General features: G+C 21.8%; 3 protein-coding genes across 3 annotated transcripts; 1 reads left to right on the top strand and 2 right to left on the bottom strand.

Moving 5' to 3' along the window:
- The first annotated feature begins 2,527 nt into the window (after positions 1-2,527).
- On the top strand, positions 2,528-9,763 carry LOC127276857 (serine/threonine/tyrosine-interacting protein B-like). Its single transcript, XM_051297540.1, has 5 exons — positions 2,528-2,697; positions 3,230-3,331; positions 7,015-7,166; positions 7,295-7,483; positions 8,475-9,763. The coding sequence occupies exons 1-5, from the start codon at positions 2,659-2,661 to the stop codon at positions 8,674-8,676; spliced, it is 684 nt and encodes a 227-aa protein (XP_051153497.1). The 5' UTR covers positions 2,528-2,658; the 3' UTR covers positions 8,677-9,763.
- Positions 9,764-10,048: 285 nt separating this feature from the next.
- On the bottom strand, positions 10,049-11,769 carry LOC127276858 (NPC intracellular cholesterol transporter 2 homolog a-like). Its single transcript, XM_051297541.1, has 4 exons — positions 11,604-11,769; positions 10,678-10,791; positions 10,289-10,458; positions 10,049-10,182 (listed from the first exon to the last, which is right to left on the bottom strand). The coding sequence occupies exons 1-4, from the start codon at positions 11,683-11,685 to the stop codon at positions 10,099-10,101; spliced, it is 450 nt and encodes a 149-aa protein (XP_051153498.1). The 5' UTR covers positions 11,686-11,769; the 3' UTR covers positions 10,049-10,098.
- A 400-nt stretch (positions 11,770-12,169) lies between these two features.
- Positions 12,170-16,538, bottom strand: LOC127276859 (NPC intracellular cholesterol transporter 2 homolog a-like). The gene is made up of 4 exons (XM_051297542.1): positions 16,371-16,538; positions 13,587-13,700; positions 12,861-13,030; positions 12,170-12,332 (listed from the first exon to the last, which is right to left on the bottom strand). Exons 1-4 carry the CDS (start codon positions 16,444-16,446, stop codon positions 12,249-12,251), a joined length of 444 nt encoding a protein of 147 aa, XP_051153499.1. The 5' UTR covers positions 16,447-16,538; the 3' UTR covers positions 12,170-12,248.
- Positions 16,539-17,186: the final 648 nt, after the last annotated feature.

Genomic DNA, 17,186 nt, shown 5'->3' with positions numbered 1-17,186 from the left:
TATCAAAAAAATTTTTAATAAAACTTGCGAATTATAATAGTATATCAGTTATTTAAATGAAAAATTCAACGGATATAAATATTAATTACAATAATTCTTAAGCTAATTTTATAATATAGAGGAAAAACTTAAATATATATAGAAATTGGAATTGCAAATAATTTTTCCTTCTATTGCAAAATTGAATATGCTTTATATATTAAAATTACACAGTATTTCCTTTCAAAAATGCTCGAATTTATAAAAATTTAATCACTTTGAAAATCAGAGAAAAAATAAATATATAACCTTAATGAAAGATACATGAGAAAGAAAATTAAAAAATTTTATTTTGTTCAAATAAAAAATTTTTTCTAGGTAATAAAGAGTTAGTATAAATTCTTAATTAATTATTTATTAATATTCAAATTTTTATTTTTACCTAAAATTTTATTATATTTTATAATTTTTTTTTTATAATATATTAATATAATAAAATATACATTAAATTTCAAAAACAAAAAAAACTCAATACAATCATTAAAAATTGAGTAATAATTATTATGCATATTTCATATTTTTTTTTTTTTTGTTCGATATCAGTTGTGGCAAAGGAAAGCAACACTGCTATTTGAAATAGATGATCGAATCTATAACATATAATCACTCGCTTTTATTGCATAAACTGTCTTTAATTTCCTTTAAAAATATTAAAAAAAAAAAAAAAAAAAAAATACAAATATACTTGTCGTTTATTGACTTCACATATGAACCATATTTAGGAATCAAAACTTAAAAAACTTAGATTTAATTTTATAATTTTCAAAATATTTACAAATTAGAAAATTTAAATAATCAAAAAATTATTTTTTAAATTAAATTTCAACACTACAAAACAAAAACAATGAAAATTATTTTATTTTCAAAGGAAGGAGAACCCGCACATTGAAAAAAAATAAAACAAAAGATGGTTATGCAACAATATATCTTTCAAATGAGTCGTTATACGACAATGCGATTTTCAGAACACCAATTATTTTTAGAAAGGGGCCACAATTTGCTAATAGCATCCAAGTTGAAAAGTTTGTATACCCACAGAAATATGAATTGACTTTTTAAACTCGATAGGAATGTTCTTTTATTTTTATGTCAATATAATAATTCAAAAATATTATATTGCACTAAAACACAATTTTTTATTTGAAAAAAAAAATATGTATATAATTATTTCTTATTATTTGACTATATAATATATATTACTTTTTTCTATTAAATTAATCCATGCAGATAAAAATCTATGTCTATTAAAAATTAATGTAAAAAAAAACTCAAAACCTTTTTTCATCCATTTTTTTACATTTAAAGAATAAACTTTTTAAAGTGGAGCAAGGTATATCGTAAACCATTAGTACTTAGTCTTAATTGCATCGTTAAAAAATTTAAATATTAATACCACATGTGTGAACTGTTGAAATTTTTCTGAATAAAAATTTTAAAGAGCGGGAAATCTTTATTTTAAATATAATTTTATTGTAAATAATTTTATGTTTCTTGTTTATTAATACTTTAACATTATAGTTGTGATAAATAATGACGTATTATTATTCAAATAAATAAATTATTATTATTATTATCATTTTTATTATTACAAATAATAGTATTCAGTAATAATAGTTATAATAATAATTTATTAATGTTAAATAAAGATTATTATTATTATTATTAAAAAATTGTAAATTTACAACACTTTCATACAAAATATGTTTGAAAATATTCAAAAATTTGTATTATGAAATTTGTATTTTTCAAACACAAATGCTGCACAAGTATATACTTGTGACTTAAAAATACAAATTTTTTTTATAGTTATGATAAATAATCGATATAAGCTATAAAATTTTTTTTTTTTATCTAAAAAAAATTCAAAACACATTTTAAATACCCAGCTATATTTATTAAAATTTACAATTATTTCGATAATGTTATGAAATAAAAGAAAGTTGATGAAAATTTATTGTTCATAATAGAAACAAGTGTGCTACATCGTTTCATGAAATTATCGATATCTTACATATATTTATATGTATTTAAAACCAAACTCCTGAATATTGGCAAATAAGGTGTGTCCTTTATGGATCATTATATAGAAAAACAACAACACTTGTGCAATACAATTTGTTGACAACATAAATATATTTAATATCAAGTTCGTAAAATATATCAAAATAATCTCAAAAAAATTTTTCAACATAAAAAATATTATTATAAAATTACAATTAATCATTCAAATGAAATATTTATGAATTTTTTTTTTTTTTACAAAATTTTTAACTATATTTTTATTAATAATTATTATAAAGAATTTTTAAACAAAAGGAATAAGTTTTTTTCTTTTATTTAAAAAAAAATGCTTTTTTCAATAAGTAAATAAAAACTCGATAATTAAATAATAAAAGAATCACAAAATTCAAATATTACCGCGACGGCAAAAAGGGTTGGTGTAGATAAATGCAGATGGCGCAGTGAACGTTTATCTTATCTTTCAAGTTAATCCCTAATTTGCAAATGGTCGCAATGTCAGAAAATTTATCCGAGTGTTGAAAAAAAAGTGAAAGAATATCTCCGGTTGTATTTTATATTAATATTGTTTATTAATAAATCTGTGGTAAAATTATCGGAATGATATCTATTGATAATAATAGAACTCATCACAAGGAGGTAAATATTAATATTATCTGAATAATTAATTTGATAACGTGCTTGTCAATTTTAAGGTTATGATTACATTTATTTTTCTATTTATTATAATTTAACTGTGTTTAATGTTTCTGTAAATTGTATAATTGTGAGTATATAGTCAAAATTTTTTTTGAAATAACGAATTGTTATTTATAAATAATTTATTACGAATTTTCTAAATTAGAAAATATTTGGCATTTTTTTTTCTCCTAACGAGTTTATAGGGTATAAAATTAATTTGTTTTTACTTTTTTTACGTTATTTTATCATTTACATTGAAAAAATTTTAATTGTGTAAATGTTTTGGAAAAAAAAATATGTATATATATAATATGAAGTGAATTGATTGAATATGTTTTGAAAGTTTCATGTGATTTAGAATATAAAACCGTTACTTTTAATCAAAATGGCTGTGAATATATAAACAAAAGGATAAGTATATTAAAGATAGTATATATTATTAAATTTACAATATTTTGGAATTCTATTTTTCTGCTTTCATTGCATTTAGATTCAAGAAAACAATGAACAAAATCCTCAACTTTATCCAAGTATTCCTTCTGCTTACGATGTTCCTAAAGAATGGACTTACACAATGAGAAGAAGTATGCAGGTGATGATAATTTACAAATTTTTAATTATTTTCAAAATATATAATGCATTCCATGACAAAGTGTAAGTCCATCTGCAATTGCATCTCAAATTTTTTTTCTTTTAGTACTAATTGAGACTAGCTTCCATGAATTTTTTCAAATTTTTTTAGCAAGCCGTTTTCGAGTTATGGAATTTTGAAAATTGGGGAATTTTCATGACTTTTAATTTTTGAATGCTCATAACTTCCTTAAAAATGCATCAATTTTAAAAGTCTTTTTTTCAAAATGTGTGTTTTTAAACGTACTTTTCAAAAAAAATTGAAATTGTTTTTAAACGATATTAGTATCAAATTTTTTAGTTTTAATGATAAAAATTCATTTTTCTCATTTGACGTACTGATCGATTTTTTTCAAAATTTTTTCAAAAAAACTTCTTTTTACGAAACTTTTAAGTTATGGTTTTTTTCGTTTATTAGGTAAAATATGCAAAATTAAAAAAAATACTTTAGTTATAAAAAATGTATTTTAATAAGATCTATAACTTTTGTATCACCATTTTTTTTTAATTTTGCAGCATATTTTACCTAATAAAAGAAAAAAACCATAATTTTTAGGACTTTTTTTTATAGTTTTCACCATAAAAATCAAATTTTTGAGTATTGTCACTATAATTTTCGTAATCAACGCATCAAAATACATAAAAGTACGTAGTATAAAAAGAAACCAAAAATATTTTTAAAAACTTCAAAAATTTTTGAAAAATTCTGAAATTATTGTAAAAATTGTTTGCCCATTATCGGGCTAGGCTTAAAAGTTTCGTAAAAAGAAGTTTTTTTGAAAAAATTTTGAAAAAAATCGATCAGTACGTCAAATGAGAAAAATAAATTTTTATCATTAAAACTCAAAAATTTGATACTAATATCGTTTAAAAACAATTTCCAATTTTTCCCTTTCTTCAGAGCGCGTCACATATACTTATATATAACTTTATTTATATTACCAAATTATTAACTTCTGACAGTTAATCAGATATTCATTCATATCAAAAATTATTTTTATTAAAAAATTATTCGCTACATAGGCTATATACTCAAAAATATACGACATTGCCCGGAAAAGCCACATAATATGAATAATTTCGGACATTGACCGAAATTAGCGTGACCGAGGGCAATGTCGACATTGCCCGTAACGTTTCACGTCAACCGGCCCAGAACTCCATCCAAAATTCTAATCAACGAAAATCAACTTATTACGGCTCAAAATAATCGTCAGTTAATACTGCTTCGAATAAAAAGTGGCGAATTAAAAAATTCAAAATGGCGTCTTTACTGTACCATGTTTGCAAATTTTTTTACTAACTCAGCAAACAAATGTATTAATTACCTTGAGAAAATAATTGCAACTTGTTGGATAATGTGTCACTTTTATGTTTTTGGCGTCGCTGATTACGAATCTGAAGTCAGATTTTAAAATTTTTTAAAATTCAAGATGGCGGATCCAATATGGCGGACATTTTTATTAAAATTTGATCAGATTCGCTTGAAACTTGCTACTCGGGGGTTTTTGGGGTCGCTGATTACGAATATAAAGTCAGATTTAAAAAATTCAAAATGGCGGATCCAATATGTCGACCAAATTTTTTTGAAAAATAATCAGATTTGCTTGAAACTTATTATTCGTGGGTTTTTGGAGTCGCTCATTACGAATCTTACGTCAACTTTTAAAAATCAGGTCACATAACACGATTCTGATGTAAAAGTTGTTAAAAATTCAAAATGATGGAGCCAATATGGCGGATGAAATTGTAAAATTTGTTTGCATTTATAAACTTAAAAGTAATGAGGCTGATTTTTGAGGTTAAGGTTTTTAGAGTTAAGGACAGTTTTTGAAATTCAATTTGAGAATATTTGAAAGTTTCAGTTGTGCTTAAATTGTAAAAAAATGATATAAAAAAAATTTTTATAAAGGAAAGGAAAAATTTTAAAAAAAGTAATTTAAATATTTAAAGGACGAGGTTCTTGGAGTTAAGGGTAGATTTTTCAAAATTTAATTTAAGGCTATTTAAAAGCCTCAAATTAGCTAAAATTATAAAAGATTTATGTAGAGTAAAATTTAAAAAATATTAAATTTCTATATTAAGGGGTATTTTTGGGGATTACGGGTAGTAATTTGAAAAATTACTTTTATGATATTTAAGATCCTTTAAATAAAGCCTAAATTTGTATGGAAGAAAAATTTAAAACAACTAATTGAATAATGTGAAAGGGGTGGTTTATGGAGTTAAGGGTGGCGAATCCATCCAATTTTTAAATATTTTATTAGCCATTTTGGAACCACCAACCTTATTTTATAAAATCCAGATTCAAATTCGTAATCACCGACCCCAAAAATCCCGGAGTAACAAGTTTCAAGCAAATCTGATAATTTTAAAAAAATTTTGGTCGTCATATTGGATCCACCATTTTGAATTTTGAACATTTTTAAAATCTGACTTTAGATTCGTAATGAGCGACTCCAAAAACCCACGAATAATAAGTTTCAAGCAAATCTGATTATTTTTCAAAAAAATTTGGTCGACATATTGGATCCGCCATTTTGAATTTTTTAAATCTGACTTTATATTCGTAATCAGCGACCCCAAAAACCCCCGAGTAGCAAGTTTCAAGCGAATCTGATCAAATTTTAATAAAAATGTCCGCCATATTGGATCCGCCATCTTGAATTTTAAAAAATTTTAAAATCTGACTTCAGATTCGTAATCAGCGACGCCAAAAACATAAAAGTGACACATTATCCAACAAGTTGCAATTATTTTCTCAAGGTAATTAATACATTTGTTTGCTGAGTTAGTAAAAAAATTTGCAAAACATGGTACAGTAAGGACGCCATTTTGAATCTCCACGAGGATGCAAATTTTTTTGCTGATTGTAAAGAGGAAGCAAAATGTTCATGTAATGAACATCTGAATTTACAACTTGTTTAAGAAACTTATGAGCATTCAAAAATTAAAAGTCATGATAATTCTCCAATTTTCAAAATTCCATAACTCGAAAACTGCTTGTTAAAAAAATTTGAAAAAATTCATGGAAGCTAGTCTCAATTAGTACTATGTAAAAGAAAAAAAAATCTCAAAAAAATCGGAGATGCAATTGCAGATGGACTTACACTTTGGCGTGGAATACATCATAAATATAATTTATCGTGGTGGGAGAAACCACGGAAATTTGTAGTAATTCATAAAATTTTATAATATATTTTATAGAATTACGAAAAAAAATATTTATTTTTATTAATAAAACTTTATTGAACCTTATAATGTATTTAAAACATATAAATTCTTAATTTTAGTTTAATAAAGCAAATTGATGAGCCAAAAGTTCTGAACGTTCAAATGAATGAAATATTTTTTTTAATCTGTAAATTATTAAAAATAATGATGGCAATGTAAAATTAAACAGTAAATTAAACAATTATTAAATAAGTAACTTCTTTTTAGATATTTAAAACAATATTTTGTAATAAAATTCGTACTTAAAGAAATTGAACAAAAAAAAATTCGTTCAATTGAACCTTCAAAACTTGTCTCATGCAAATTGATAGAATAAATTTGTCTTGATATGGTGATTATCAGTTTATTTATTTTAATAATTAAAAAATTTTTAATAACATTTTTAATTGGAAAATAATTTTCATTTTTCAGGAAGTTGTTCCTGGCTTGTATCTCGGCCCTTACAGTGCTGCAAGTCGCTCAAATTTGCAATCTTTATTGGATTGCGGTATTACACATATTGTATGTGTTCGACAAGATATTGAAGCTTATTTCATAAAACCCAATTTTCCAGATAGATTTAAGTACGTGAAACTTGTATTTTTTATTTCGGAATTTTTAATTAAATTTTTTTTCAATTATTATTGTTATTGTTATTAATATTATTAGGAAAAAAATTGTACAATTAATTTAATGATAATTTATTTTACAGATACTTAGTTTTAAATATCGCTGATGTTGCAACGGAAAACATAATTCAACATTTTCAAAAAGTGAAAACATTCATCGATGAAAGTTTACTATCCGGTGGTCAAGTTCTAGTACATGGAAATGCAGGAATATCGAGATCCGCAGCTCTAGTTCTTGCTTACGTTATGGAAACTTATGGCTTGACACATGTGTATGAATTTTTTTTTTAAATTACAATTTTTTTTTTTTTTTTTTTCAGACAAAAAATATCAGTTAGTTTTTTTGACAAACTTTTTTAAAAATCCCTATTTTTTAGTACAAATTTGATCTTTAATGAATTAATAAATAATATAAAAATAAAGTACAGTCGAACCTCCATAACTGAGACTTGTCTAACTGAGAAATCTCTATAAGTGAGAGAAGCGCGCTATTCAGACCTCTATAACTGAGAATCTTTTCTATAATATAATTTTTTAAAAGTCAATATGAAATTAATAAACAGTAATTAAAATTTGAATGGACGTGTAAGAACAAAGGATCTCTGTTCAAACTAAAATTATACCTATCACACAAAATAAAATTTAGTTTCAAGACAATTGTAATAAGAAGCGTTTGCGAATTACTTTATTTCTAATATTCAAAATGTCGAAGAGTAAGCTTAAATCTCTTTTCATTAAGTAAAAAACTAAAAATTGTAAAAGAATTTGACAGTGGAAAGAGCTGAAGTTTTAATTACAAAGCAACAAGAAGTTTTCAGTGCACTACAGAAAATTCACAGATTTTTTGAATTTTCGACAAATATTAATGAATCAGTTTTTGACAAATTTTATGAGCTTGAACATCATATTCAAAATTGCACAACTAAAAAACAAACAATAATAACAGACTTTTTTCATAAAGCTTAAAGCAATAACAATTTTTATTAAATTTTTTAAATAAATAATTATATGAAATTTCTTATTACGTAAAAGTGAAACTTTAATTAACAAAACCCTTAAAAAGCCTCTATCAGTACAATAACCTATGTAAGTAAGAAAACCCGCTCTTCGATCTTAATAAGTGAGAACCTGTCTTACTGAGAAACCTCTATAAGTGAAAAAGAATTTTCGGTCCCTTGGATTCTCACTTATCGAGGTTCAACTGTACTAGAAAAATTTGCTTATTTTTCAAAAATAAATTTTTGTTTTTTTTTTTCTTTTTAGGAGAGCCTACGCAATTGTACAACAGAGAAGATTCTGTATAAATCCAAACGAAGGTTTTATGGCCCAATTAAAGGAATATGAACCCATTTATCAAGCGCAAAAAACATTAAAGAACGGACAACAAAGTAGAACAACGCAAAGATGCAAAAGGAGCTATCATCAATTAGACGCTGAATTTATACCTGAACCAATGGATAGTTGATATCAGACAGATTAAATGCCAAAGTTACCAGAAGACTTATCCTAGTGTAACAACTCACATTAGTTAGTGTCTCGTACATCTTTCTTAATAGTTCAAACCAATCTGACTGTTATCGAAAAAAAGTAGAGCCTCTGTCTCTCTTTCTCTATCTATGTCTCTCTATCTCTCTATTAATCGTTAACATCTTTCTGTCTTTGTTTTGAACGAAAATTATCATTTTTAAGACTGAAGAAATCTTCCTATTTTTCATAATATATTGTAAATTAAGGTAACAAGAAATTTACAGTCAATATATATATATATATATTGTGTATTACAAAAATATGCGCAATCTTGGTTTGCTAACTTTTATTTTTAAAGAGATAATCATAATTTATTTTTAATATAATCAAAAAATTATTTAATACAAGTCTGTTCTTTTTTCGCAAATATTTGAAATCTATTTTTTCTCTTTTACGCGAAAAATTTAAAAGTTAAGTTTAAAAATATTACTATTTATTGTGTTCAAAAACAAAAAGCTTTGAATACTCTTTTTGCAGTGTTGTAGAAATTATTATATATATAGTTAAACATTTTTTTTATACGTTTTCAATTATTTAAAGTTTCTAAAATAAAATGTGTTTTCTAAGAGTTAAGTAACATATATTAATATATAAAAGTTATCTATAATTAGTGATGACTTTTCTTTTATTAAAAAAAAAAAAAAAAAAATCTTTCTCGTAAAGTTAATTTTTTATTTTATTTAAATATATTACACATAATTTCATTAAATCGCTTTTAAAAAAAAAATAATACCAGTCATATCGGTTTGAATAACTCATTTTCCTAACCGAATTAAAGGCGAGTACGTATTTCTGTAATAATAAAATAAAAAGAACAAACGCTTAGTGTACAAAAATATATTTAGGAATTTCTACAATTTAGAATCGATAAATGTAAAATGACTCTTTTTAACGCCACATCACAGAACTAATCTTGTAGCTTTAAAAGCTTTTTCTATAAACAAAATTTCCACGTACTTTCGCACTCATAATATTTAACGCATCATTAGTTAAATAGTATTTGATAATTAGGATAAATTCATAAATTCATTCATAACAAAAAAAAAAGAAAGAAATTGTAATCGTCTCACTAGTTATTCTATTTATTATTTATTAATCATTTAAGGTTTTTGTTTTATAATAATTATTACAATTTTTTAAAATTGTAAAAAAAAAATAGGGAATAATTTTTTGTGAGTTTAGAAATGTCATATGTGCTAATGAGATATGAGTAGTTCTTAAATAAATTTTTTTAAACAAAATACTTGGCTCTGTGATCACAATATATATTATAACAGCGATATTTATAAAAAAAATATATATAAGTAATATCAAATTTTCAAAGCTTGTCTTTATTATTTAATAAATCGTCTCATTTACATTAAACAACTTTAATTGGAACTATCACGCAAGCAATAACTTTATTTTTTTCATTTTTTAATCGTAACTTTGATGTTGTCTCAATCTGAAAAAATGATATGAAAATTATTTAATTGATTAATTTAGCAAATAATTGAATTAAATGAAAATAATTTAATTTCATTGCAGTGTTAATATTTGTCTATTTGTACCTTTGGATAAAATTTTGAAACTGGCATATTTATTTTATATACATATGGTCCACCCTTATTAAGAGGACATTTCAAAACTTTACATCCATTTAAATTTGGTAATTTAGTGGGCAGATTCATTCCATTTAATGTGATTTCAGCAGAAGCTTTAAGATCATTTACTTTTTTTTCTAGAAATAAAATGTTTAAAAAATAAAATTATATTTATATTTTCCTGGCACTTTATTATAATCTATGACTGACGTAATTATATCGTCAATATAGTCAAGATATTGAAAAGTTTCAATATTTAATTATATAATAATAATTTAATAAAAATAGTTTATTTACTAAATTTTTTTATATTTTATTTTAATAATTAAGACATCTGTTTTTCTTAATTAACTTACCTGTATTGAATGTGACTTCAATACCAACTTCAGTGCCATGCTTTAAAATATATTTTCCATTTTTGAATTGACTACCCGTAACAATTGCCTTTTCAACATGTCCAATTGTAGATTCTAAAATAATTTTTGATTATGGTTACACTTTTTCGGAAAATGTTTTTTAAATTTTCATTTCTAAATTTTTATTTTCTAATAAAATTCAAATAGTTTTTTTTTCTTTTTTATTATACTTTTTTTCAAACTATTGAAATTGTTTTCTCTCATTCACAAGTAAATATATTTTAATGCAAATCAAAATTATCTTGTTAAAATGAAACATATTTATAATATTAATTATATTTTAATTATATAATTTCATAATCAAAAAATCGAAAAGTAAGAACATATTGTAAATGTAAAAAGTTAGAAGAATACAGTGCTGAAAATATGTTTTTTAAAAATATTCAACTTTTAGAAAAAAAAAAATATTTTGAATTCAAAAAAGTTTTTATAGAAAACTAATTGCATTAGAAAAGGCTTTTTTTTTAGAAAATATGGATTAGAAAATATTTTTATTTTTTAGAAAAAAAACTGACAATCTACATAATTTATTATTTTTCAAAAATTTAAATATTTTTTCTTTCAATTGAAAATAATTTCAAGACTGACGTGTATAATATATACATTATGACGTCAATGGTCGAAATTACAATTACAACAATTATTTAAAAAGTTTCGTAAACAAAATTGTTATTTATTTTTAATTTTCGCAAGTATTTTTTTGAAAAACGCAAAATTAATATATAATATTATGCAATTTATTTTCAAAACAATAACTGTTGAAACAAAAATGAAACTTTTATAACATATATATGTGTGTGTGTATGTTATTTTATTTATTTATTAAAAAATGAAAAAAAAAATTGAATTTTTCTTTTTGCACTTACTGCATGTTTGTAATTTTGGAGAATCAGCCAAAACGCCTAAGGCAAACGTAAAAAGAAAATTTACCAAAAGAATACGATTCATGTTCCTTGATCAAGAGTAAAATACGTATTAAAATTGTTGACTCTAAACTCACACAACGTAAAAATGATAACGCTATATAACACATTGTCTGTTAAACGTTATATTACAATTACTATTGTTTTGTTATCAGTGAAAAATAGTTTTGCAAAATAAGGGAAACTGAAATTAATATTAGGTAAAAAAAAAAATGAAATAATAATTTAAATTTTAAAGTTAACATTTTTTATTTATTACAAATTAAAATATTGATACATTACAAATATTTGAAAAAATTATATTCTACACATAATCAAATGTTTTATAAAATTTGAGTATTCAGATAATGTATATATCTATCTCATCAAGAAATTTTTATGAAATATTATATTTATTTTTTTAAAATAAAAATATTTCTGAGTGGGAAGTTTTTTTTCAGTAGAACGTCTGAATATTGTATTGTAAATTCTTGACATTAATTAACAAACTATTACAAAGTAAACTAGTATATATTTAATAACTTCATTATTTTATTCTTTAGCATCATGTTTTTTTTTTTTTTTTTTTTGGTACAATTTAAAACTTAATTACTCAATTCTTACGGGAATTATAACACAAGCAAGAATATATCCTTTTTGATCTTTAAGTTTCCATATCACATCAACTGGAATCTGCAAAATACAGAAATATATTATTGTTTGTTTATTAATTTTTTTAAAAATGGATTCATTTAATTTGTTTATAATTTTAATTCTCCATTCCATTATTATTTCGAATGTTTAAATTTTTAAATTAATAATTAATAATTTTATTAAATTGCATATTTAGGGAAAATTTTAGTTATTTCTTTAAATATGCCATTTTTTGACTATACTGTTTTTAAGTTTTTCACAAAATTATATTCATTTTTTTTTTTTTTTTTATTAATTTGAGTATGAATAATTTTTGTTTACTTTAATAATATGAATAACAGAAAAGAAATTTATAAATTGATTGAAGTAATCCACTATTTAGTCACAGTACTAATTCACGTAAAATACCCCTATTATTAAAGTTAATTAATAGTTACTTGGAAATAATTATTTTTATAATAAAGAATAATTTTTATATGAGCCAGATAAACTGTATTTAAACCAGTTTTAATTTAAACCTATTAAAATAAATAATATTATTATATTATTGAAATTAAATGCTTTTACCGGTGGAAAGAAAGGTTGAACTTTCATCTTTGTCGAATATTTGTAGGGTCCCCCTTTTTTAAGTGGACATGATAAAGAAGTACAACCATTAGGATCTGATATCGGATATGGAAGTACAGCTGGACCTATTTTTCCTTCAGCTGAAGCAATTACTTTTTGGACATCCTCAACTAATTAAAAATAATCATTTTTATTATTTTTTTTAAAATATGTGAATTACTAAATTGGTGTGGAAAAATTTTAAAAATATATAGTATACAATATTTAAACATAATAATAATTATTAGTTTATTATTAACAATGTAATAACAAACAACAACAATGATACCTAGAAATTTTTTTTTAACAAATTCAATATAAAAAAGACAAGATTTATATTTATTAATATTTTGAGTCATATTCACGCTGAAATATCCATACAAAAAATCTCAACAAAAAATGCTTGATAAACAACTGTTAATTTATGATAATTTGAAACTTTATAATTAAAAAATGCAAAATACTTTTTTCTTTAAAAAAGGACATTTTTCACTTAAATATTTATTTTAGAAAAAAAACTGGTAGAAAATTTTTTGATAAAATGTTTTTATGCGTAAATCTGAAATATCAGAATTGTTCAAATACAATGCGATAAAAAAGATTTTATTTCATTTTTTAAAAATAAAGAAATTTTTTTTTTTTTTTTTTTTTTTTTTTATTAAAAGAATTAATTTTCATTCAACTTACAAACTTCTAATTCAATATCAATTCCAACTTCTTTTCCTCTTTTCAGAATGTATTTCCCACCCATAGCTTTACTATTATTTATTGTTGTGTTAATGGCGCGTCCACCTGGAGAATCTAAATATAAAAAAAGAATCGTTTGAAAATTTATTAAGTCATATTTATTGTTTTATTAAGTAACATCTTTTTTTTTAAGTTAAAAATTTTTCTTGTATTGTATATAAAATTTTAATATTTGAAGTTTACATTTCATTTATAATTAAATTTTACTATTTTAATGCAAAAGACATAAATATAATTAATTTTTCCTTCTCATTCTTTTTTGTTACAAAGAAAAACACAAAAAAAAAACAAAATATTACGAATCATTTTACTATTTTAATAAACAAGTCACCTTTAATTTAATTTTTTATTCATTTGCGTTTTATGTTAAAAACAAAGTATTTCAGGAAGAGGAAAAATATTGAAGAATTTAATTTTCTGTGAGAGTATATATTGAGTATAACTTGGAATATTGAAATTTTATACATTTTTTTTTTTTCAATGGTCAGGGTCCAACTCAACGCCGTCTAAGAATTCTATATGTATCTTGTCCTTACTATCGACCTTTCATATTTAGACTTCTACCTTTTTTTAAAAAAAAAAAAAAAAATCTTGACTGTATTTCATCTGATAAGATTAATGTCAGTAATTAGTAAACCAAATATATATAAAAATGTCAATATTATTTAAGGATAAAGTGACGGAAAAGGAGATACTCCTATCTAATTTTCGTATCACTAGTAACAAATATTCTATCATTTTAGTGACGCAACAATGAAAATTGTTTTTGCCTTGAATTCTTTGTGAAATTGAATGGGAATTATAGACCTTTATCAACATCTCAAATTACCTTTTTTTTAATTAATATTCCATGAATAATTTTTAATTTACATTTAAATTTGAATTCAAACATAATATATATATATTCACTATATATTGACGTTTATCTTATTTAATTTCTTAATTCAGAAACGATTTTTTTTTACTTATTTCTTCAAATTTAAATTTTTTATTCAAAAATTTATTGAGTTTTTTTTCGCATTTCGACACATAGAGAAAAATATATACTTGACTGATAACAAAAAAATATTTTCAAATAAAAATTTTATTTGAAACAATAAAAGAGAATAAGATAAGTTTATTTTTATTAAATTTTTTTTTTTTTTTTTTTTGATTAAAAACATTCTCTAGATGTAGAATTTATAAAAAAATTTTATATTCATCAAGAAAATATGTAATTAACCTTAGATTGAAATATTAATTATTTTCTCCTTGATCAGAAAGAATTTATAATTATTTCTAAAAATTTTTACATTATATATGATATTGTCTTGAAAAAAGTTGTAGTTCCTATGTGTATATTAATATATTTTAAATGTATCTCTAACGTTCGTAAATTATCATTTGTCATTGTGAGAGAAAAAGTACATTTGCATTCTAAAATAAAAAGGCTTTTGTGAGATTTACAATTAAAATTAAGCGTTCTTTGTAAGATAAATTTTAATAACAATAAAAGAATTCTAATAATATAAATTAATAATAATTCATGTTTTTCATCATTTACTGAGAATATTGCAATTTCTTTTAGAAATATAAAAAATAAATAGTATACAAAAATTAAATATTTGTTTCACGATTTCATCATTCAGCAAATATAAATCGTAAATTATGCTTACATGCATAAAATTATTATTCACTTTAAGTTATTGTCAGTTAAGAAATTGAAACTTTTTTTTCATTTATGATTTTTTTTTTATTTTATATAGTCACCATGAAATATATCTCACTATTATATATTTTTATTACAAGGAAATGCATAAAATTAATACTAAAAAAAATATTATTATATTATATAATATTTTTATATAAATATAAATCATATAAAATTCATTAATAATTGAAATTTTAAATTTAAATTCTTTGATAACATAATTTAATGAAACACACCTTAATTATGGATAATTAATAATTACAAGAATACTGATTCTATATCACATAAATTTTTTTAAAAAATTAATTCAATTAATCGGCTACTTGACTTTTATTAAATAAATATTTATTTGTATAAAATAATTATTTGAATTTATTTTTATTATTTTTTTTTTATTTATTTACAGATAAATAGTATTTGTTTCAAATACAAAAATTTTTTTGTTCGAATATAGTTTATTTAATTAAAGTAAAAATTATTTTGGTCAAATATTTATTTTATAACAGTCAAAATTTTGATTATTTAAATGAAATAAAAAAAATTTCACTGTATAAGAAAATAATCAAGTAAAATCAGTAGAATTTAAATAATTAAAAAATTTTAAAATCTAATTTTTAAAAATAAAATTATGAGAACAATCATAAAATGTAAATTATTAAAAGAATACAATACATTATAAAAATTATTGAAAGAATTTAAGGCACAAAGAACAATATATATTACAATGGAATGATATCATGAAAAAAACTATCATACAAAGGATAAATAAAAAAAATGTACAAGTAATAAATTTCGGTGCGTGAACTTTGAAAATTATAACATATTAATGAATAATTAAATATATTTTTTTAATAATATAAAAAAAAAAGTTTTAGAAATTATCTATAATTCAAAATGTGTCTAAGATGTTGAAAGAAAAATTATATATTTTAACACATAACATTTTTTTTTTTTTTTTTTTAATAAAAAGCAATTTAAATATATAAAAAACAATTGATTTTAAGTGATAAATATATTTAAAAATGATTATTTACCGCATCGATTTATTGGTGGAAGAGTGTCGCTTGACACGAAGGAGAAGAGGAGCACCACAAAAATAAATCGTATCATGTTGATTGTTGAATAGCTGAGCGCACAATAAATGAAAGACCAGAAAGAATCACAAAGAAAGAACCTCTATAATAAACCAGACTTGATGCTTTTAGAAGGCGAGAAAGGGACACTTTTTTATCGATTGAGAAAATTTGTATCAAGAGATTTTTAAAGAATTTTTTATTTTTTTATTATTATTATTATTATTTCTTTGCATTAACGTAATTTTTTAAATAGATAGTTAACTGATTCGCGCATGTAAGAGGTGCAAATAAAAGTAAAAGTAATTAGAAAGTATTCGCTAATTCTGCTCTAATTACTTTCAAACAATTAACTATTATTATTTTTTAATAATAATAAAACTATTTTTAATTATATATTTAATTGTAATAAATAAATTAATTTTTTTTTTAATATATAAAAAAATATATATTATAATATTAATATAATATTATATTATATTTAATTACATTTATAATAATCCAATATATATATATTAGCTACATTGACTATATTTCATATTTTTAATTTTGTAATAATTTTATTATTTATTTTCAATTTAATTATAAATGTGTATAAAATATACAGAAAGAAAAAAAAGGACAATATCATTTTGTAGTGTATGAAAAAACAATAAATAATTATTATTATTTTTATATTTCAAAAATTTTAATTTTTTAAATTTTTCCGGTTTTTTTTTTAGAAAAACAACATAACCTTGAAATTTAAAACTGTAATATTCCTAAAAAATTTATTTT

The sequence above is a fragment of the Leptopilina boulardi genome, unplaced genomic scaffold (assembly GCF_019393585.1).
Source record: "Leptopilina boulardi isolate dan_hultmark-lab unplaced genomic scaffold, ZJU_Lbou_2.1 LbouV2_154, whole genome shotgun sequence".
In the NCBI taxonomy this organism is placed as follows: Eukaryota; Metazoa; Arthropoda; class Insecta; order Hymenoptera; family Figitidae; genus Leptopilina; species Leptopilina boulardi.
Note: the sequence above shows the minus strand (reverse complement) of the source record. Positions and strands in the feature narration are given on the sequence as shown.

Excerpts from the sequence above, each read along its gene's own strand:
- LOC127276859 (XM_051297542.1), bottom strand. The coding sequence starts at position 16,446 with ATGATACGATTTATTTTTGTGGTGCTCCTCTTCTCCTTCGTGTCAAGC. Across the intron at positions 13,031-13,586 it reads TGATATTGAATTAGAAGTTT|TTGAGGATGTCCAAAAAGTA; the intron begins GTAAGTTGAATG and ends ATTTTTAATTAG. Across the intron at positions 12,333-12,860 it reads TTCAACCTTTCTTTCCACCG|ATTCCAGTTGATGTGATATG; the intron begins GTAAAAGCATTT and ends TGTATTTTGCAG.
- LOC127276858 (XM_051297541.1), bottom strand. The coding sequence starts at position 11,685 with ATGAATCGTATTCTTTTGGTAAATTTTCTTTTTACGTTTGCCTTAGGC. Across the intron at positions 10,459-10,677 it reads TGAAGTCACATTCAATACAG|AAAAAAAAGTAAATGATCTT; the intron begins GTAAGTTAATTA and ends TTTTATTTCTAG. Across the intron at positions 10,183-10,288 it reads TTTCAAAATTTTATCCAAAG|ATTGAGACAACATCAAAGTT; the intron begins GTACAAATAGAC and ends TCATTTTTTCAG.
- LOC127276857 (XM_051297540.1), top strand. The coding sequence starts at position 2,659 with ATGATATCTATTGATAATAATAGAACTCATCACAAGGAG. Across the intron at positions 3,332-7,014 it reads CAATGAGAAGAAGTATGCAG|GAAGTTGTTCCTGGCTTGTA; the intron begins GTGATGATAATT and ends TTCATTTTTCAG. Across the intron at positions 7,167-7,294 it reads AATTTTCCAGATAGATTTAA|ATACTTAGTTTTAAATATCG; the intron begins GTACGTGAAACT and ends TTTATTTTACAG.